The sequence below is a fragment of the Equus asinus genome, chromosome 29, assembly GCF_041296235.1.
Source record: "Equus asinus isolate D_3611 breed Donkey chromosome 29, EquAss-T2T_v2, whole genome shotgun sequence".
Lineage (NCBI taxonomy): Eukaryota > Metazoa > Chordata > Mammalia > Perissodactyla > Equidae > Equus > Equus asinus.
Window position 1 is genome coordinate 33,771,402 of NC_091818.1, and position 22,290 is coordinate 33,793,691.

Genomic DNA, 22,290 nt, shown 5'->3' on the forward strand with positions numbered 1-22,290 from the left:
CGCAAGGGTGCCTCTCGCTGACATGCTCTAGCCTGGCTGCAAAATGAAGAAGATTCTGGCAAATGTAGCTTCTGGCTTCTCCTCTTCAAAGGAAAGGAGCCCTTAGAAGAAGTGATGCCAAGTGACTAACAGATCACCCAACACAGGGCATGTGACCCAAATGAGCAGAAGGCACAGGAGGGGAAGGGACCTGGGGATCTTCTGGAAAAAATTTATTTGCTGATAAACTAAACAAAACAAAGACTCATAAGAAGAACAGTCCCTCTTTTTCTTCCACTGGATTTTTTTTTTCATGTAACTAAAGCATCAAGCTTGTGACCACGAGAGGAATCAGCTGAGATGGAGACAAACACAGTGTCTGAAGCCTGCCCAATCTGGACTTCTTGTTATGTGAGAATACGTGTTACCATTTAAGTTATTTTCAATTGGTTTTTCCACTACTTGTAACAGACACAGCACATTATTTAGATCATGGAGGTAAACCCCAGAAGAAACCATTTAAAGGAGTGCAAGTGGGAGCCTCTAGGGAGCAAGACTAGGGGTGATGAGATGTGGTGCGAGGCACGTTGGTTTTCATTCTATGCCTTATGCTATTTTACATTGTAAAGAAGATATACGCACTACTTGGATAAAAAATTAATCTAGAAAAGAGACAATGAAACTCCTCTCCATCTCCGCGTCATGCTTTTCTTGATTTACTCTGTTCTATAGTAGAAAAGGAAATGCAGCTAAATGCACCAGTTCTTCCTCGCTCTTATTTTAGGCGATCATCATTTCTAGCTGCCTACTCAAGAACCTCCTAAGTGAACGCTATTCTCATTCCCCTCGATCTACTGTCTGTTACCAAAATAATCATTCTGAAGAGTAAATACGATCACATCCCTCTCCTGTTTAAAATCTGTGGTTGGTCTCATGTTATCTCTACAGGATAACATCCAAATTCCATAATACGGCATCCAAGACTCTTCATGACCTGACCCCGACACTCTCTCATCTATATATTCTATTCTGAAAACCTTGCTTTTCTCTGGACACCCCATGCTCTCTCAGACCTCCATGACTGTACACACAGTTTGTTTAGTTTGGAGTGTCCTTCCTAATTGACCCCTTTTCGGCTATCTCTTCCGTGAAGATTTCTTACTCCCTCAGTCCTTCTACAGTCTCTTCGTCCAAATATGTTGTGGATACCTATAACCTGCATCAGCAAAAATTATACTACAGGTCAAAAATCACTTACTGGAAAGTCTAAAATCCAGAAAAACCTCTGAAAACTAAAATATTTTTTGGTAACTCATTTAGTGGCAAAACCTGAACTGAACTATTTATATCTATAATCTCAATTTATTCCACTTTGTGTGAATATTCATTCACTTTGTTGCGGAAATATTAGTGGGTTTCATTACAGAGTGAAGCCCCCCCACCAATGGTAGTATTATGTAACATGTCGCATGCGTTATCTGTGGCCCATTCCGAAAATGGCTACTGCAACACTTCTTATCCCACAGTTCTTCTACAACTTTCACTCCTTATCAAGAGGTGAGGGCTATTTCCTCTCCTCCTTGAAACTTGGAGTGGTTTTATAAATAAAAGTCGTGGAAGAGACACTGCTTGACTTCCAAAGCTAGGTCATACATCAAAGGTATATGGCTTCTGCCTATTTTCCTTTCTCTCTCAAAATGCTTGCCGTTGGAACCCACGATGTTGTCAGGAAGCTCAGTCACATGGCAAGGCCACATGTAAGTGTTCTGGCACATCAACTCCAGCCAAGGTCTCAATCACCAACCAGTGTCAACTGCCAGACATGTGAGAGCAATGCCTGCCCTCGGCGTTCAAAGGCCCCAACTGTTGGCCAGGTGAAGCAAAGCCAAGCTGATGCCACCAAGCCCTGCCTACAACACAGACTCATGAGAAAAACAAATGCTTTTGTTGTTTTAAGACACAAAGTTTTGGGGTAATTGTTCTCCGGCCATAGCAACTGGAATCCCATCGTATTACTTTGCTAAAATGTGAAATATTCTCACTTCCAAAATCCATCAAAGGTTTCAGATTGGATCTGTATATTAAAATTGTATGTTTACATATCTATTTTTCAATGGAATTAGAAGTTCTTTGGGAACAAGAACTAAGTTTTTTTATCTTGGTATTTTCAGAGCCAGTGTCTAAGATTGGGTAGGTCCTCAAGGCATGTCTATTGAATTAATGTTGAGCGAATGGATGGATAAACAAATGTATAAACACAGTTTAAAAGAAATGGTTATTTTGAAGTAGTTTTTGGGAGACTATACTTCTACTCAACTCAATTCCTTGCTCACAAATAATTTAGAATGCCTTATTTTATTATTTTCAGTTTATGAGCTATGCAGAAAATTTCATTAATTTTCCTATCTTGTTTTTATCCAAAAGTGTAATCTTTATGATTATATACTTTATCCATCAAAGTACACTCCAAATTATCCTTGGCTGTTTTCAAAAGTCAAATGTATCTTTAAGGACACAGATTTTCCATTAGTGAGGATAATTAAAATAATCTGACATAAACTCTGAAGGTATTTCCAAAACAGGAGATCCCAATGTTTTTGAACAATGCAATGCAGTGCAATGATGCATAGATGCAAAGAGTTCAGCATCCACGTTGACAAACTTTGCAAGAAAAAGAAAAAACCACTGATTTGGAGTATAAGTTCTACTCGGCATGACAAAAATATGTTTATTTATCTCATGGTCACACATCATGTCACACGTATATTTAACTATATGAGGGAAAAGGGAGGAAAGAGGGTAGAGAGAAAATCCATAATGTCATAAATACATGAATAGATAACATCAATTTATGTTTTAATGTTCCTGTGGGGAATAACTGTTTTAGCTCTTCCCAGGGACTGTTAGAATGATGGAATAAATGAGGCACTGCTTTACAGTTTGGCTGCCCAACATTTGTCTGATCAGAATTTAATGGATCCTCACTGCCCTGCTTTTTCTCTTTCCCTACTTTGGGTAAATGGCATAGAGCTGGGTCGTATGTAGGTACATCTCAGGATAATTCACAATCAGAGGAAACATCACGGCGACAGCTAAAAAGTCACTAAATAAATATAAATATTAACCACAGCTGCTCAAAAAAATGCCAACGGGGGATGAATCTTACAATCCACACCACAACTTCCTGAAAATCTTTTTCTTTCTCTTCCCTGATATTTCACAGAGTCTGGCAGAAACACTGCCTTCAAACCCCTTCTTTCTCTTCACATTCCTCCAAAATCCTCCCCTCTCAGATCTCTCCCTTCCACACGCACACCGCCTTGTTCCTTTTCTGCCCTGCTTCTCTCGTCTTCTGTATGTGTTCTCGTCTCATCTTGCTGCCTTTCTGAGGTCAATCAAACCGGCCGTGGCTGCGTTTAATTCCAGCCCTCTCCCATTAACCTGGTCCCCAGTGATCCTGGGACCAGGGACACAGGGCAGGAAGAGAGAATTGTCCTTTTCAAGGTGAGGAGGAGGAGAGGCTGTGAACCCTCAAATATTAATTTTTTTCTTGTCATACCAACATCTTACAAGCAGAATTACATTTCACTAAACGGTAGGATGATGGGTAACTGCAACCAGACAGGCTCTCAGGACATCATAAAGTACCACACGGCCTGGCTGTAGACTCTAGATGAACAGTCGGGGACCACGTATTCACTGGTAAATGGGGCTGCAGTGCTGCTGGGGTCTGGATAAATTGTTATTGATAAATGGATGGGCAAACAGTGCCATGAGAAGCTACCTCATTCCTGGGGCTCCCCTCCTTTTACCTGATACCTCAGCACCACTTTTCTAGGCCTAGAAGGGAGTTTATGGCCAGGAAATTGCCAAGGACCTGGCAACAAACGTCAAGTATCCCCTCCTATATTCCTATATCTCCACGCCCTCTCCTTCTCTTTGGACTCTGAACCCCGGGTAAAGTTCTGGAGCTGGAAGGGTGGGGAAGCTGCGGGAGCAGAAAATCCCATTTATGATAGGGCAACCAAATAAAATACAAGACACACAGTTAAATCTGAATTTCACACAAGGAACGAATAATTGCTTAGTAAAAGTATGTCTCAGATACTGCATGGGATATACTTAGACTTAAAGAAAAAAAAAGCTTTCTTTCTGTATGTGAAATTCAAATTTAACTGGGTGTTCCTGTTTGAGTTTTTTCTCCCTAGATCTGGTAACCCTAATTTAAGAAAATTAATGAGAGGAATATCACTAACGTCAGAAGTGAATACCTTAGGCTTGAAAATGAGAATTCTTAGGTATATACTACTTCTTGAGTTGCCCACAAAAAAATGTATTGAAAACATCAGAATATCAAAAAATCAGTCTCCAAAAGCAGCAGGATCCAGCAGAGGCCGTTGGGAGCATTAAGATGCTGAAGTAGCTGGAAATGTTTTATTGGTGCACTATAGACAGGGACCAAGTCAGCTGTCCTTAAAGACTATATGGTGTTGTAGCCATATGAAAATCTCCTTGTCAGCGTAACTTGTCTAAATGAGCTCAAAGTCTCTTCTCAGCTCCTGGAAAGGGAGTTGGGAATTTCAAAGCAAAGTGCTTATAGGAACGTTTAAAAATCTGAAGGAAGTCTGCATTGCCAAACTGAGAGAACAGATCAAAGCCACTACAATAAAAGGCAACTCCAGTGGACCTAGAAAACTTAAAACAGGCATCAGCCAAAGCACTCAAAAGTCTTTCTAGAAAAACACCAACACAGATTGAGGAAAAAAGTGAAATTTTGAAGTGATAAATTTACTCTAACCTGGTTAATTCTCACTTTTTTTTATCTTCAATCTTAATCATTCTCATTAAAAAAAGGTATCTTAGGGGGCCGGCCCGCTGGCGCAGCGGTTAAGTTCGCACGTTCCGCTTCTGCGGCCCTGGCTTCGCTGGTTTGGATCCCGGGTGCGGACATGGCACCACTTGGCAAGCCATGCTGTGGTAGGCATCCCACATATAAAGTAGAGGAAGATGGGCACTGATGTTAGCTCAGGGCCAGTCTTCCTCAGCAAAAAAAGGATTGGCAGATATTAGCTCAGGGCTAATCTTCTGCCCCCCCCCCCCGAAAAAAAAAGAAAAGAAAAAACAAAAAAAAAAGGTATCTCAGGAGGCCAGCCCGGTGGCATAGTGGGTAAGTTTATGTGCTCTGCTTCAGTGGCCCATGGTTCACAGGTTCGGATCCCGGGTGCAGAAACTGCACACTGCTCATCAAGCCATGCTGTGTCAGCGTCCCACATACAAAAAAACAGAGGAAGATGGGCACAGATGTCAGCTCAGGGCCAATCTTCCTCAAGCAAAAAGAGGAGGATTGGCAACGATGTTAGCTCAGGGCCAATCTTCCTCACCAAAAATGAAAAAAAAAGGTATCTCAACTGAATTCTCCAGAGATTAAAACTACTGCAGTGTCACTACGTAGGACTAAATCATTATTCTAAAAGCAAATATGTACTACAACTACATTTAATTTGTAATTATAAACAATTTCAATTCAATTAGTAAAAATCATTAGAATTGTATAAATGTATCTATATACATAATTACTAACAATCAACTCATGAAACCAGAAGAATCACCAAATCACCTAAGTTTCATAGTAGATATCCAATTTATTTGTTTTGCCTTGCTGTTTTAAAAACTACATTATCCCCATAAGATATAGATCTCATCGAAGCAAAGGTTCGACTACAAAGGATTCTGCAGATGAAACGAGGGACCCTTCGGTGACCTGAGTGAGGAGGGAACAGGCCTTGTGCTAGCTCAGGGAACAGCAGTAGCCACAGTGGGTGACAAGCGCTGAACAGCTTTTCCCGCCCACTGTTCCCCGGGGCCTGAGTAGGGCAGGGACAGACGGGGGAGTTGGGGTCAACGATAAGATTCACAAGCGGAGCTTCCCTGAGAACAGAGCAGGCAAACAGGAAGAGCTCTAGAGTGCGGAGGAGAAGTGGGGCAGGCCAGGCGGGAGCAAAGGCCCAGGCCGAAAATGATGAGACTGTCCTGCTGATGTTTCCTCTAGAGAAGTCCAAAAGTTATTTCGCATCTTCAACTCGGTTTGAAAGGAACCGCTGAAATAGGACTTGAGAGTTGTGATGGTTAATTTTATGTGTCAACCTGGCTGAGCCATGGGGCGGGTCCGTGATGGTGTTTCCGAAGGAGGTTAGCAGTGGAATCAGTGGCCTCAGTGAAGTCGACTGCTCTCCCCAATGTGGGTGGGCCTCATGCAATCTGTTGAGAGCCTGCATAGAACAAAAAGGAGGAAGGAGGAATTCGTCCCTTTTGCTTCCTACCTGCCAGGTTGAGCTGGGACCTCGGTCTTCTCCTGCCCTTGGACGAGGATTTACACCATCAGCTCCTCTGGTTGTTAGGCCTTTGGACTCAGACAGGAATTACACATCGGCTTTGCTGGGTCTCCGGCTTTTAGATGCAGATCGTGGGACTTCTCAGTCTCTGTAATCATGTGAGCCAGTTCCTCAAACACATCTTTTTATCTAGACCTGTCCATCTCTTATTGGTTCTGTTTCTTGGGAGAATCCTAGTACAAGAGAAAAAACAAGTCTATTAATCATCACAGAGGGAAATAAACCTACACTCACCCAGCGTGGCAACCTCCTCTTGCACATCCCCTCTCCCCACCCCCTCATGCCTCACATCTCCGAACTCCATTTCCCGTTTTGGGTTCAGAGTTTTAGAAGTGATGGCCCATGTAAAGAGCAGCTCTTACTCATTTTAGCAGCTCACCGAACTGTACACTCATTGAAGGCAGGAGCAGTCTCTCAGAGATCTGTATTTCCTACACGGCCTAAAACCTACAAGCAAGGGTTTCACACACAGGTAGGAGTTTCAGTGAATTAATGAATGCAACCTCCAAATTGCTAACATTTAAAAACACTCATTAGGACTGTATTATTAATCTCAAAAAGAAAACAAAACTGTATCACACAGTGACCATCCTGCCTTTACAGTTCTCGCCCGGACTCCTTTAGAATGAGACTGAAGTACAAGGTCAGGAACGTGTAGAACAGACAGCAATCTCCCGAGCTATCAGTCTGGCATCCTTTACAGCATTAAATTAGCCACAAGAAGAGGAACGACAGTCCTGTCAGCATGTGATACACAATGGGGAAAAGAACAAACGACATCATATTGACAAAATATGTCTCTTTTCTATGGAATTGTTCATTTGATCTTTATCCCAAACCTCCTTTGATATGATTAACAAAAGATTGAAAACACACAAAAGCTCATTAGATTATGTGGTCTACTGGTTAGACCACATGTACAATTATGCATTCCCTATAGAAATATTTTCTAGAACTTTGTCTAATCCATTTCCAGTCGACTGCTCTAAAAGTTTTTTTTTAATTTTTAATATGCCTCACTTTATTTTTATTTTTTATTTATTTATTTATTTTTGAGGAAGATTAGCCCTGAGCTAACATCTACCGCCAATCCTCCTCTTTTTGCTGAGGAAGACTGGCCCTGAGCTAACATCCATGCCCATCTTCCTCCACTTTATATGTGGGACGCCTGCCACAGCATGGCTTGCCACGTGGTGCCATGTCCGCACCCGGGATCCGAACCAGCAAACCCAGGGTTGCCGAAGTGGAACATGGGAACTTAACTGCTGCGCCACCGGGCTGGCCCTCTAAAAGTTTTTAAGTCTTTTTCTGAGGAGCTTATTCCAGTTAGGCGAATCTTCAATACCTGACAGTTTTTCTGAAACTTCTATTTCAATTTCTCTTATTTAAATTTTGCCCCATTACTCCTTGTTAGACCCTTTTCCCGTGACCATATTGTAGAGAGTTTTCATATTCCTTTTTAGGCATAATTTAACCATGCTTCACACATTAACTTGAGTAGACAGTGTATGGTATAAATTACAAAAAACAGCGATGTGTGAAGACATTCTGTGGTGAATAAATTAAAGCATTAATTTCAGACATATCAAACTAACACTTTTTTTTAAATTTGTGGTTCCTATAATTTTCAGACTTGTTTCTAAAGTCTTTGGAATGGGAAAATTAAATGGAAGAGATTTGTCTAAAACTTCTACTTTTATTTCATAGGTTGGAGATCAGCCATTCCCATGAATATTTAAATAAGGAAGAATTTTTAAAAAGAATTTAACACAGAGGTCCGACTCAGATTTAAGGAGATGTTGACATTCAGACATACAGATGAAAAAGATTGGGTTTAGCAACTCACCAGAGAGAATTACCACCAATCTGGCACTTAAGAGAGAATTAAGGCTATTGCCAATAGAGAAAGGACTCTCTCGCCTACTGAGTACATAGATGTGCAACTTGGTACAATGAATCTGAATTGACTGAGGCAAATATGTTTACATTATGAGGGGAAGATTAAAAAAAAAAAGAACCTAACTCAAATTTTATCAAAATCAAAGGGAAAATTTTCCCCACACAGGCTCTCCTGGGATCCTGGCGTTTCTAGTTTCCACAACTGATTCGGAATCACAGAATATACATGGAACTGGCACCAAAACACACAGACACACACATAATTCTTTTTAAGTAGTGAGACTTGAGGAAGAGAATCAAGTTTATCCTCATTCCCAGTTTTCTTTTTCTCCATAGTACTTATCACTTATACCCTATTTCTATTTATTTTGTCTGTCGTCCATCTCCCCCAGCCGCCACCTAGAATCTAAGCCCTATGAAGATAGAAATTTCGTTTTGTCTTTTCTTGTTCACTTCTGCATCCCCAGGACCTAGAATCCTGTCTGACCCATAGTAGGCAGTTAATAAATATTGGGTGAAGGAATTCATTATTTGGCAGTGATTTCTCTTTTTAAGGAACCACAGAGAAAAATATCATGCATCCTTCTCTGCTAAAAAGAGTTAGACCAAAAGAAAAATGGTTACATTATGCTAAGAAGTTCTTCAAATTCTTAAAGCTAGGCTTCAGGATAGTATTAGTCCTTAAAATACAAACTAGGAAGCATCTGAAATCTGACCATGTAACTAAAGGCGCTAAAGATGCGGCTCCATGCGGGCAGAGGCAGGGTCCCGCTCTTCCCTGGATATCAGCTCATGACATGGGCCCGGTAGGAGGTAATAAATTAGAGCCAATTGGAATAGCCGACCGAGACTGCACTAGCTATGGGTCTAAGCACTTACACGCATTAATTCATTTACTTTTTACAATAAGTCTATGTGATAATTCTTTGTATGTGGGGGGGGGTGTAAAATTATTATCTCCCGTTTCCAGATGAACATAAGGCATAAAGGATAAATCACTGCCAGTTATCAATGTATTGTGTCCCAGCCCCAAACCCACCCTTCTTTGCCTTGCCTCATGGCTGGAGCTGGCAGAATGTTAGGCTATGTCAACAGAGGGCACCAGAGGGACACTGCAAGGCTGCAGCCCCAGGAAGACCCTCCCTTACAGGTCCTGGTCCTCCATAGTTATTCAGAGCAGGAGCCCAGAGGCCAGCTTGGAGTCCCAGCCGCATCTCCGGCCACACTCTCCTCTCTGGGCGCTGCTTCTGCAGACCAGCTCTGGCCCTACCTTCTGCAAGTCTTGTCCCACCAGCAGGCTGCAGGTTCCTGAGGTAGCAATGGCTTCTCTGAAGAGGACTGACTCCCATCCTTGCCCTTAGTTCCTTTATTGTCCCCTCCTTTCAGCCAAGAGGTAGTGGCTGGGCCTTTGGTACCCCTTAGATGCCTTTTAGCCTTTTACTCCCTTTAGCAGCTAAGCCCCTTCTACTAGTTAACAATCCTTTATATTAAACTGTCCCTGGATATAATGTCAGAAGGCTGTTAAGTGAAGTCAGTCCCCAAACTGCCCAAGATTGTCCCACTAGGAAGCAATCAAGCTGGGCTTCAAACCCAGGAGGTCTGATCCCAGAGGACACACTCCAAACTACGATGCTACACGGTCTGGAACGTTTGACATAAAATCCAGGCTAACTTCCCCTACGGCTTGGACCCCTCTAATGCCACCGGAAGTATTTACTTACCTAGGAGTTTCATTCAGGGGCAGAAATGAGAATTGTGATACGTGGGCAAGGTACTCAACCTCATCTTCTCAAGTACGGCACCACGTGACCCTAAATTTCAATATTTCAAATGACTTTCACATGCAGTATTTCACCTGCAAACAACTTTGTAGAGTTGAGAAGACATATATTATTATTCCTATTAACAAAGAAACTGAGGCCCACAGATGTTAAAATTTTGCACGGGTAGTTTCACTCAAGTCTCCCAGCCAGAACTCTGTCTATAATATCACTGCCTTGCCTTGACGTTTAGTTACTCTGAAGTCAATTTGACCGAGAGATTGCAAGATGGACCCCCAAAACATCCACATCCTAATCCTTGGAGCCTGGGATTATGACCTTATATGGAAAAAGGGTCTTTGCAGATGAGATTAAATTAAGGATCTTGAGATGGGGAGATTATCCTGGATAAGTGGGGTGAGTCCTAAATGCCATCATAAGAGTCCTTATAAGAGAGAGGCAGAGGGGGACTTCACACACAGAGGAGAAGGTGTGATGAAGACAGAGGCAGGGATTGGAGTGATGAGGCCGCAAACCAAGGAATGCCCGCAGCCTCTAGAAGCTGGAAGAGGCAAGGCACAGAAAGGGGCAGGGAACAGATTGTTCTCTAGAGCCTCTGGAGGGAGCACAGCCCTGCTGAAACCTTGACTTTGGCCCAGTGATACTGATTTCCAACTTCTGGCGTCCACAACAGTGGAAAAATGAATTTCTGTTGTTTTAAGCAACCAAGTTTGTGGTAATTTGTTACAGCAGCCTCAGGAAACTAACACACTGACAAATTCAAGTTTAAAAGAAAGTGTATGCAGATAGAAAATAATTTCCTAACATGACATAAAAAGATTTACAAACTCAGTTGCACTCAAATTAAGAACTTTAAGAACACCGAGAACGAAAACACAAGCTATAGAGTGGGAGAGGCCATTTGCAAAACAAATATCCTACAAAGGACTTATGTCCAGAATATAGAAAGAATTCCCTCAAATTAATAAAAAAGATCGAGAACTCAGAAATTTAAAAATGGGCAACAGACTTGAAAAGGCCCATCACAAGAGAGGCCGTCCAAATGACCAATAATCATACACAAATGTGCTTAATGTCATTGATCACTTGGGGAATGCAAATTAAAAATCCCAAAATCCCAATAAGACAATGGTATACCGCTACACCCCTGACAATACCAAGTGCTGGTGAAGATATGCAACAGCTAGAACTCGCATACACTGCTGGTGGGAGTGTAAATTGGTACAACTAATTAGGAAAACTATTTGCCAGTATCTACTAAAGCTAAACATATGTATATACTATAATTCAGCAATTCTATTCATGAATATATATACAGGATAAAGCGTGCTTATGTCCACCAAATGACATGAACTAAAATGTACAAGAATATCTATCAACAGCAGAATGGATAGAAAATTGTGGCATATTTATATAATGAAATAATACATAGCAATGAAAAAGAATGAACCACTACTATACCCAACAACATGAATGAATCTTGCAGACATAATGTTGAGCAGAAGGAAGCCTGACACAAAAGTTATATGAAGCTCAAGGAGAGGCAAAACCAAGCTATGGTGATAAAGGTTAGAAATGTGCTTTCCTTGGGGGGTTGTCTGCTGGGAGAGACCACAGGGGTGCCTGCTGGTGGGCTGGAAATGTTCTGTATCTTAATCTGGAGGGAGGGGGGTTACATGGATATATACATAAGTAAAAGAAATTGAGGTATACACTTAAGATTTATGTTCTTTACTGTATAAGTTAGATCTTAAAAAAGAACATTAAAAATTTACTTTAAAGAAAACAAGAGAAAGGTACTAAGGTTAACACATCATATTTAAGATAGTCAGGAAATCAGTGTGCCATTCAAATTTCACTAAAAAATGGTCTTAGGCAAAATGATTTTCCACATTTGCAAAATTGGAATATTAACATCTACCAACCTCATAAAGCAATTAAGAGAATTAGATAATGTATAAATATCCTTGCGTTCCTATAAGAGAAGCCCCATATAAATATAAGGTAACATTATTTGTGCAACATTCCAAGATCACATTTTCATTTAACTAATCTTATATAAATACCTCCTACATTCCTTTAAATTACAATTGCTAAAACCCATAAAGTAAATGAAAGTGGAAATCTGAGTTAGGCCAGCAACAAATCGATAAATTGGGGCCCAAGTAGGGCTGCCTATTCTTTCCATGACCCTTCTGATGGGTGATCATTGTAAAATTGAAAAGTGAATATTTATACTTTTTAAATCTTCCTGAAGGACTCCAGAATCTACTCAGTGACAGGAGGTTCACTAAGGATGTACACCTGATTCAATTCCAGAGACTCCAATGAAAGACTTCTAAACAGCTTCAAACCCAATAATACCATCCTGCTGATCTCCTTTTTGAAGGTTATTAATAAAACAAACAATAATCAGGTTGCAGTCACATCTATGTATATAACATGGTTCAAATCACATAGCTCCTGTAAATCTGAGCTGTCCAATATGGTAGCCACTTGCCACATGTGGCTATTGAGCACCCGAAATTTGGCTAATCTGAATTGATTTGTCCCCTAAGCGTAAAACACACACCATTTTCAAAACTTCATACCAAAAAAAAAGTAAAATACCTCATTAATATTTTTATATTGATTACATGTCAAAATGATAATATTTTTAATATCGTACTAGGTTAAATAAGATATATATGACTAAAATGAGTTTAACCTGTTGATTTTTACTTTCTTTAAATGTGGCTAATAAAAACTTTAAATTCCATCCATGGCTTGCATTGTATTTCTATGGGACAGCCAGGCTCTAAGTAAAGACGGAAATTTTCATAATGCTATTCCTCTCAGAACAGTTTTCAGAAAGAGAGCTTTAAGAATTAGGGTTATAAACACATAGATAAGGAGAATAGATTAGCGGTTACCAGATGAGAAGGGGGCAGGGGAGGGTGACAGGGGTAAAGGGGCACATATGTGTGGTGACGGATAAAAAGTGGACTGTTGGTGGCGAACACAATGCAGTCGATACAGAAACTGAAATAGAGTGATGTACACCTGAAATTACACAATCTTGTAAGCCAATATGACCCCAATAAAATAATAAAAAATAAAGAATTAGGGTCAAGATTGCTTAAATGTTTTCTGGCCAAATTACCTGTCTTTGTCAAAGATTAAAACCTACGTTTAATCATGATAATTGACTGAGTTTTAGGACGGTCATATGATGTTCAGCGTCCATGAAGTCACAGGATACTTGACCCGTTTCCCGTGAGCTTTGAATAATACGTAAAGCTGCAGTTCTAAAACTTTTGGGGGCTTTCAACTATAGAGGCAAAGAAATGACCTTAGCAGGTCTCCCACAGGACTTTCCAGGACACGCCAACACGAAAGCTGTATTCAATTAATCAAAAACAATACCGCGTTGAGGCCCTAGCCCCCAGCGTGATGGTATTTCGAGGTGGGGCTTTGGAGAGGTAAATAGGTTTAGATGAGCTCATGAGGATGGGACGCTGACGATGGCATTAGTGTCCTCATAAGAAGAGGAAGAGATCGCAGCTGTCTTTCTCTCCACCATGAGAGCACACTGTGAGAAGGGGGCCAGGAACTGACCCTGTCAGACCTTTATCTGGGACTTCCAGCCTTCAGAACTAGCAAAAAACAAATTTGTATTGTTTAAGCCACCCGGTCTATTGTATTTTGTTATGGCAGCTCAAGCAACTCATACAGATACCGCTTAAAGCAATCTTTTTTATTAAATATCATAATTAATCTTTACTGAATGCTAATTAAGAGTATACACATTTTTGCTATTTAAAGGCATGGTGATTTGCACACTGTGGAGAATAAATATTTGTTGATTTTCTCTATTACATTAATAGGACAGGCCTGACCTATGGCCTCTGTAGACCAACTTGCTCATAGAGCATCTTTGCTGAGCCAGGAAAACGGGTCAAGGAAAATGAGTATTATGTAAAAATATTATTACTTTGAAATATTTTCTTCTTAACTATATCAAAACTATTTTCTTCAGTAAATGGAATTCATATTCCCACTTGAACTGAAAATGCTAAGTTGTTAATTTCTCCCCTAGGGATCTGCTTCTTGGTGTGGCACCTTCAACGATTTCAGCATAGCTTAAGCATAATAAAATCTCATTTTATGCTCCAAGGCATGAACGATCTTAAATGTCCCTCAATTGGTATAGTACTCAGCCTTGCGGCTTTTAGAATAACATTTTAAAAGGCATCACAAAAGGAAAGAAAAGGTCCCAACCCCAGGAACAAAATAGTAAGCTTTGCCTCTTAGAAATATTCAAAACACCTTTGGGTTTTTAACGGCTTGGTTTTAAAGAAAGAAAGAGAAAAAAATAACGGAAGGAAACCAAACAGGGTAGTTGATTGAACCCCTGTTATCACTTTAACCCCTTGCGCCACCTTTTAAGAGCACCCAGGGGTCTAAGAACTCCAAAAAGTCTACACAAAATTTTGTTTGCTCTATACGTATTTTCCGGGACTAGGGTCCGGAGCTTTGAACATAACCTAGAAGGAGACAGTGACCAAAAAGATTTCAAAACCTCTTGTGGAAGGGTTTGCTTTAGCGAGCTGAAACAACTACCCCTCCAACCTGGAGCAGCCCACCTAAGACCTCAGGATGCGCACCAGGCCCCGCTTCCACTATTTGGTGGTTACCTGGTACCTTGATTTTATTTCTGGGTGTGTGTAGGTTCATGCTAGTTGCCCCCAACTTCCCCCTTCTTCTGTATCTCCCTGTTAAAAGTGGACCCTGAGTGGCTGTCTCCTCATTGGAGTGAGAGGTACTGTGTAACGGATCACATTTATCAACATACCGTTTTCCTTTAATCCCCTCTATTCTTTCGGGGCCGCTTAAATTTGCCACAGCGCTGGATGGGTTGTCCATCTTTTTACTCTTTGTATTTTGGTCTAGAGATGATGAGTCTGGCGGTGGCACTTTTAATCACGCCGGATCACACTCCTGTACTGCCTTTCCCAGATAGTGTAAAATTCTCTTCCATTCCACACTCTAAAGATGTGAGAAAGACGTAGCGTGCTCTTAGCTGCCTAGAGAAGAATATTATATAAAACTAATAAGAGCTTTCCGTTTATGCTAATTATTTTGGCATTATTACAGCAAGCGGCAGAGTCCCCTGCACCTGCCTCGGCCACTTCTTCCCTAAGAGTCAGCAAAGCGATCAGGCACCCACTGACGTCGCACCCCTCACCCCTTGCACCCTCTCCAAGCCCCACATTCCAAGTTCTCTCCCTGAACATAACTCCGGATCTTCCTGCAACCCTCCTTGCACGGGGATGAAGAACTGAAGCTCACTCTTCTATACTCTTCCCACCAGGAAATTCTACAATCTCTTCGTTCCCTTGCAGAGCGCAGATGGGTAAGTTGGGCTTTTTTTTTTTTAAATCCTAAAACTTGCCTAAAACCAGTGAGCCTGGCCCTTCGACACCCCGAATCTGAAGGCAAGGAGTGGGCTGGCCAGGAGGGTCCCCGACCCCCAGGGCTGTTTCTAACAAGATCGGCCCCAGGGAGCGGCGGGGAGGCGCCGGCGAGCTCGGGGCCGCGAGCCGGGCCCCCGGGAAGCAGCGGCCCGACTCCCCGACCCCCGCGCCGGGCCGGGCCCGCGTCCCCGGGGCCAGGCCGGCCGGCCGGGCCGAGGGCGCCGCGCGCGGCCTCCGGCTCCTCCTCGGGGCGCCGCGCGGCCAGGCCGGTGGGTAGCGGCGGCCCGGGCCCCCGGGGATGGCGGCGGCCGCTCTCCGCCAGCAGGTGGCCCCGGGGTCCCGGCGGCGCCGCCTCCTCCGCGGCGCCCCTCCTCCCGCGGGGGCGGTCAGCGCCCCGACCCGGCTCGCACCCCGCCGCCGCCCGCCGCGTCCCCGGGGCCGCGCTCGCCGCCGCCGCCGCCGCGTCCGGAGCTGCGCCCAGGGCGCCGGCAGCCCCGGCCCGCCGCGCCGCGCCCTCCCCGCCCCCAACTCGCTCCCCAACGGAAAGTTCGCTCCGGCGGCGCCCGCACAGGCGCCGGGAAGGAGCGGGGGTCGGGGGGCGCGCTGAGCGCGCCGCGGGCGGCCGCCGGGAGGGGGCAACTTCTCCCGGGAAGGCGCCTCCCGCCGAGCCCCGCGAGCCGCAGCCCCCGAGGGCTCCGAGCTGGCTTTTCCCTTTCCTCTGCCTCCCCCCTGCGGATTCCAGGCACGGACCTTGGTCCTGGCGCTCCCGCTGCCGGGTGACAAGAGCCAGCGCCGCCGCCGCCGCCGCCTCGGCCGCCGCTCCCTCGGCCGCCCGGCCGGCCGCCCCCGGCCGCAGCCCCTGCCGCCCGCTCCCGCCCGCACCATGGAGTTCTCGGAGAGGAAACGAAGCAGGAAATCGCAGAGCTTCAAACTGGTGAGCCGAGGTAAGCGGGGGGCGTGCGGCCGGCGGAGGAAGGACTTGGCGCCGCGTAAACATCCCCGCGCCCGGCCCGCCGCCCCTCGCCCGGCGCCGCGGCCGCGCGTCCCACGCCGGGGGGCCGGGCTCCCGGGACCCCCCGAGTCCCCTCCCGCGGGGGCAGCGGCCGCACACGCGAGCGGCGGGGAAAGTTGTGCGGGGGGAGAGGCAGGATGTTATCCGGCGTAAACAAGTCGGAGGGCACATCAGGAAATTAGCAAACAATGACACTTGGGGAGCCGGGAGCCTTCTTTGGTATTCCACTCCTGTGGCTAGGTAGGGGGGTGGGGGCGATCTGCCTCTCCATCAGGCCGTGCGGACACGAATCCCGACCCATGGTCGTGGGGTGTTTTTTTCTCCCCCCCCCGCAAAGAGAAGGAAGAAAGGTGGTGGTTCTTTTAAGAACGAGAAAGAAGCTCATGAGGTGGACAAGCCCAGATGAGAATTGTTGACGTCCAACATCTTTTCTAGATACGTTCGTTATTTGCATGGCAAAGGTGTTTTAGAATAGATCACTTATCAGTCATATATGTATCATTGACAAAAAAAAAAAAAAATCCAGCCGGTTCCTGGCGATTTAACAGGTGTATACCACAGTCTTTGGGGCTTGGGTTTATTTTATCGGGGAGGGGAGAGTTGAATAGTCTTGTCTATGTTCAATTACTTATCAGAGTCTTCATTTTCCTGATTTGACTTTTTAACAAATGATGAGAACTCAAGAGCAGATGTGAAAATATGTCTTTCAAAATGCCTTGTGTCACCTTAACTTGGAGGCAGGTGACATTTTTCATGGTCATGTCACAAATCCTAATATTGAGATGAGAACCACCCTCTTTAAATTTCTATCTTCTTTGGATCAACTTGAGGTCAAAACCAAACCAGAGAAGCTGTCCGCTTTTCCTGTGGTATCTAGCATTGGCATCAGAGTAGAGAGCAAGGCGATTGTCTTAACAACCTGGAGAAGTCACATGTAAGCTAATGAAAATTAGAGGGCAATTGCGAGTAATAGAGCTTTTCAAGATAAGCCAATCTAAGGATGATAGAGATTCAATAAAGCCTGTTCGGTTAGTCTGAAAATGGTCTGATGATTGACATTTTGAAGATCTACTCATATCTGTATCCCCTGATTTCCTTTGGATACTTTTTCATGAAAGAGGCCTGAAATAGTTTTTATGTATTCAAAATATTTGGCTCTTCCCTCTTTCTATGTGCATTTTTTCTACTAGTGTTGATTGCACAGTCATTTGTACTTTAAAAGTCTCTTCCTGCGTGACTGGCCTGTTGGTCTATCTGATTCATTCAGGAATGTAGGCTGCTTTCTTATTTATGACCTCAGGCCACTTACGACTTTATCTTAAAAGTGAGAGTCGTTTTGTAGACCTTGTCCTGTGAGGTCCAAGGCCAAAAAAAAGGGAATAGCTGTTAAGAAGGGACCTCTGTTTTCTGACCTAGGCGATGCTGCTTTTTAGAAATAGACAATTGCCAGAGTACAGTCGCCTCTGTAGAGAAGCTTGTAAAATGTTGTATTTTAAAGTTTGACTGACATAGCAAGTTTTTCTTTTCTTTTCTTTTAAATTATGAGTCTGATTCTTCTCTCTGCTCTGCAGGTGCATTTTTAGGACATAAATTATTGCATATGAAAGTGCAGTAGCTGAATGCAAAAGACTCACTTGTATGAAAGATGAGAATCTTGCTTTCTTATCCAAATTATACTATTTTTGAAATAACAAATCGGTATTTTTCATGTGTGCTTGGCTGTCAGCTGCTTAGCAGTGGGGATTTTTCTGGGTAAACTGAGAAAACAGAGTGTTGAGTAACACTAAAGCATACTATTGAAATACTTATGAAAACAGGCTGTGGAGAGAAATTTGGAATACTCCTCTGGCCTATGATTGGGCAGGGTTTTTCTTTTCCATATAGACTTATCATTTGAAAGAAAAGCAGCCTCGTAATTGGCATCTGTGGGCCAAATTTACTGTAAAAACTATGTGACCAAGCAGAGCTGTTTTCTAATGTCAAAGCAATATCTCAAGTTTGTGTACTTCACCAGAGTAAGCAAAGTTTTAGGGGTTATTAGTGACTACAAATTCTGTGATTAACCAAAAATTCTATTTATAAATTGAAATTTGTATTTATAAATTAAATTGTAGATTATACACACTATATGTCATGAGATTCTAGGCTTTATTGCTTATTCATATCTCGCAGGTCATCAGAATTCTAATTTCTGGTTGTTTTCTCATCACAGATTATCACCATGAGGTATATAAGAGCTCAGAATTCAGCAACGATGTTAATGGGGAGGCCAAAGAGACACAACCCATTTTTTTAGGTAGGTTCTTATGTCAATTAATTTCTCAGCAAAAACAGCGTGGCCATTTGCAATTAGGGGGAAAAAAAAGATTGTGCCAGAACGGGAAATGTCTGCCATTGCTTAATGTATGACATTCTTTTCAAGACCTTTTATTTTACAGATTGCCAATATATCCCTTATTAACATTGCTAAAAGTTGTAATTTCAGACATAAATGTTTATTAGTGTCTACACACAGTGCTAATTATCACTCACTCCCAGAGCCAGATGCTGACTGTGCAGTTTTGTCGCTCGGCGCTCACCCCATTTACATTGCATATTCGCTGGCATGCTTCACTGGCAATAGTTTGTTTAATTGGGGTATTACATCTTTGACATCTGGATAACAGAAATTCAATTTCCAGGAAGCTGCTATTTGTTTGGTTTTGCTTCTGCTTTGGGTGGGATAGAGGATTAATATGCTGTCTTATTATAATGGCCCTTCACCTCTGTGACCTGGTTGCTAATCCTGCCATGACAAAATTAAATTAAATCTACAGTCAGAAAGCGTAAGGAAAATCACAGTGTGATTGTCCGCCTAACCACCTCTTAATAGTACTAGTTGTCACAGAGCAGCTCCTCGCTTTCCTGGCTTTGCGTTCATTTCACACCAACACTTGTGTTCAGAGAGAATAGCCATACTTTGCGCTTACCATCCTCATTCCCAGCTCATCTTGTGGACAGGCAGAGTAAAAGCAGCGTCTTTAAGACCTTCCGACACTTGTGGCCACATGATGGATGAGTAGGTAGCCAAAAATGTCGGCACTCTTCTCATATGTCATTTTTGGTGCAAATACCTTACATGAAGCTCCTTGCATGTATGGTTGGTTATTTGCAGACCATGAACCAAAAATTAAACGACTTAAGATTTTGCCGCTGAGTGAAGTACCCGTAAAGTCGGAGTGGGGAGTAAATGGTGGCATTTGGCTTCAACCTTGCCCATCCTGAGCACCTGCAACCCATGGCAGTAGGGTGAGGGCTGGGTGCTGTACAGCAAGGAGCAGAAAACGAGAGACAGCCAGGGCAAGAGTGATTGCAAGGCAAGGGCAGAATCGCCATATCCCTGGGGAGAGTTGATCTGGCTTAAGGAAGGAGGGTTACTGTTCTGACCCAGCCTGAGGACTATTGCAAGTTAAAACAACGTGAGTGCCTGAAGATGTAGTGTTTTGTCACCACAGTCTCTCTTTTTGCATTGAGGAAGAGAAAGGGTGGGTTGCAAAGGACTGAGAAGTCAAATAGATACTTCATGGAGGTAAAATGGGAGGGCAATATCAGCATTTCTTACACAAGCAACCACTGAAGGCATGTGGATCTTTCCATGGAGGGAAAGAATATTCCTGAGGCCAGCACTACTCAGCACCAAGACAACTTAAAACCAAAAGGTTAATGGTCAAGCAAAATGCTTTGACCAGAAGGAGAATATTCTTGGATTGTACTCTTCTCAGTTCCCTAAACTTAATAAGTTGGGATTCTGTATTTTCAGTTCCCTAAACTTGATTGGTTGGAATTCTGTATCTAAATACCACTCTATTTGGCCGTTCGAAATGAAGTTTGCCTTTTATAGAAGATTTACATTTATCATAAAATGGAACATCATGTCCCTGGTTTAGTTATTCTCCAACGGAGCAGGCCTTTCCCCCTTTTCTGCTGTGTGATTGGAAAATGGTAAGGACGCTATCCAGTTGGTTAATTCCAGGTATGAGAGAGTGGAGGATGATGAAGAGGAGGATGCTAGTGCTCAGAATTCAGTAAAATGGAAATTCTCGAAGTGGGCAGACATTGCTGCTTTCCTTTTTTCTAGCCCAAGTCCAGGAAGATAGGAGAACATAGTGACAGACCAGGCTTGGGATAAGCTTCCCAAGGTCTTGGTCAAGAAGGCTTAGACATCCAGAGACAGAAGACTGAACAGCATGAAAGTGCGCCTGGCTTACTTCTCAGCCTTTTGCTCATTCTGGGGAATGTGTGATATGGTTCCCAAGAAATATTTTCATTTTGTGATCTCTAGGTCAGTTTTAAAAAGTGGAAGAGCAAGTGATTACACAAACATAATTTGTAGAGCAATTGAGAATAGTTGCTGATCGCATATAGAATTAAGAATTTTGTTGACAGTGTTATAAAACGGATGTTTTTTAGTTTCTAGTTACTATTCTTAAAATGTAGATTTAAATCATGTTTGTTTTGTAAACTGCTAGAGTCTATCCATAATATTAGTCATGATGGTGTAGAATTCTGTGTGAGGTTTAGGATATCCAAGGGAGTTCGTTGACAAAATACCAGAATTGTTTCACCTATAACACATTACTGAAACATGGCCCCCAGGACACTATATAGGATTTTCTGTGTTCAAACATACGTGTTATCTTTGATACTGTCTGCACGTATAAGATTAAAGTTCACATCTTGGAGGAAGAGAGTGCTCCAGAATTTGGCAGACGTTCCCACAAGAAATCTCTTTCTCTGGAATATTTTTAGGATGTTGAGTGATACAGTGCATCCACCATGGTAGGATGGCTCAGTAGGGTGAACGGCTTGGCAGAGAGCTTTGGGAGTTACTCACGCGTTGTTAATGTGATAATAGGGTCAGAAGAGTTACTTTATCTTGTGGACACTGACTTTGTCAATCAGGCTGTGATGAACTCGGGTAAGATTTGACCACTGTTTGGAGAAAAACAGCTTAATTCATTTTAATCTATTCAACAGATGTTTTTTGAGAAAATACTATGAACTCAGCACTTTTCTGGAATGAGAGTGGGGTTGGGGGTAACCAAAGAAATGGAGAGGACGGGGACCCTGCTCTCAAGGATTAAATCCAGGTGAGGGAGAGAGGACAAATGCAGGACACAGTTAAGAGCAATATTCAGCAATCAGGACAGCTATGGGGATTGAGCGCTTACTGTGTGCACAGCATCGAGTTGAGTACCTCTCATATGAATTATCTCTTTTACTTCCCACAGCAGCTCTGTAGGAGTCCTTATCGTCTCCGTTTTGTAGATGAGACTTAGAGACATTAGGTAGCCGGCCACAGATCCCTCAAGGAGCAAGTGCCATAGCTGGGATCCCAGTGCCCATGTGCCTCAGCTGTGCACACCCCATGCTGCTATCCCTCTGTGTGAACCATAATTGAATGACAAATGGGAACCGTTAGGGCAACGAGCGAAAGCAGAGTTGGGAGGGAAGGATCAAATTTAGGGTAGGGTGCAGCGCTCTGGAAAGGCTGGACCTTGAACTAGGGAAAGATACAGATAGGCAGAGGGGAGTCGGAGAAGATGCCGGGTGGGGGTGACGTGAGCCACACAGAGGGATGAGCGTCAGTGTAATCAGACTTGAAGGGAGGGCGGCACTTTATAGGTTAGAAAGTGCTTTCACCTCTGTCATCCCCTCAGTTTTACAGTATATCCGTGAGTTGTGAGGGTGGATGTTATTATCCCATTACCCGGAGGAGGAAACTGAAGCTC

At 43.2% G+C, this 22,290-nt stretch overlaps 1 protein-coding gene and 1 long non-coding RNA gene across 5 annotated transcripts in view; one reads left to right on the plus strand and one right to left on the minus strand.

The window, feature by feature from the left end:
• Positions 1–5,597: 5,597 nt before the first annotated feature.
• Positions 5,598–15,023, minus strand: LOC106840458 (uncharacterized). Its single transcript, XR_011499201.1, has 3 exons — positions 14,886–15,023; positions 9,992–10,081; positions 5,598–6,544 (listed from the first exon to the last, which is right to left on the minus strand). It is a non-coding gene; the product is annotated as an uncharacterized lncRNA (long non-coding RNA).
• Positions 15,024–15,968: 945 nt separating this feature from the next.
• Positions 15,969–22,290, plus strand: part of BEND7 (BEN domain containing 7) — a 78,124-nt gene continuing 71,802 nt past the window's right edge. For 2 of the 4 annotated variants that reach the window (XM_044761844.2, XM_044761845.2), the window contains exons 1-2: positions 15,969–16,451; positions 18,732–18,815. In XM_044761844.2, the coding sequence (XP_044617779.2) occupies positions 16,391–16,451; positions 18,732–18,815 (145 nt within the window). In that variant the 5' untranslated portion in view covers positions 15,969–16,390. The remainder of the gene's footprint in view (positions 16,452–18,731; positions 18,816–22,290) is intronic. The other 2 variants (XM_044761846.2, XM_070500802.1) reach the window with 2 other exon arrangements.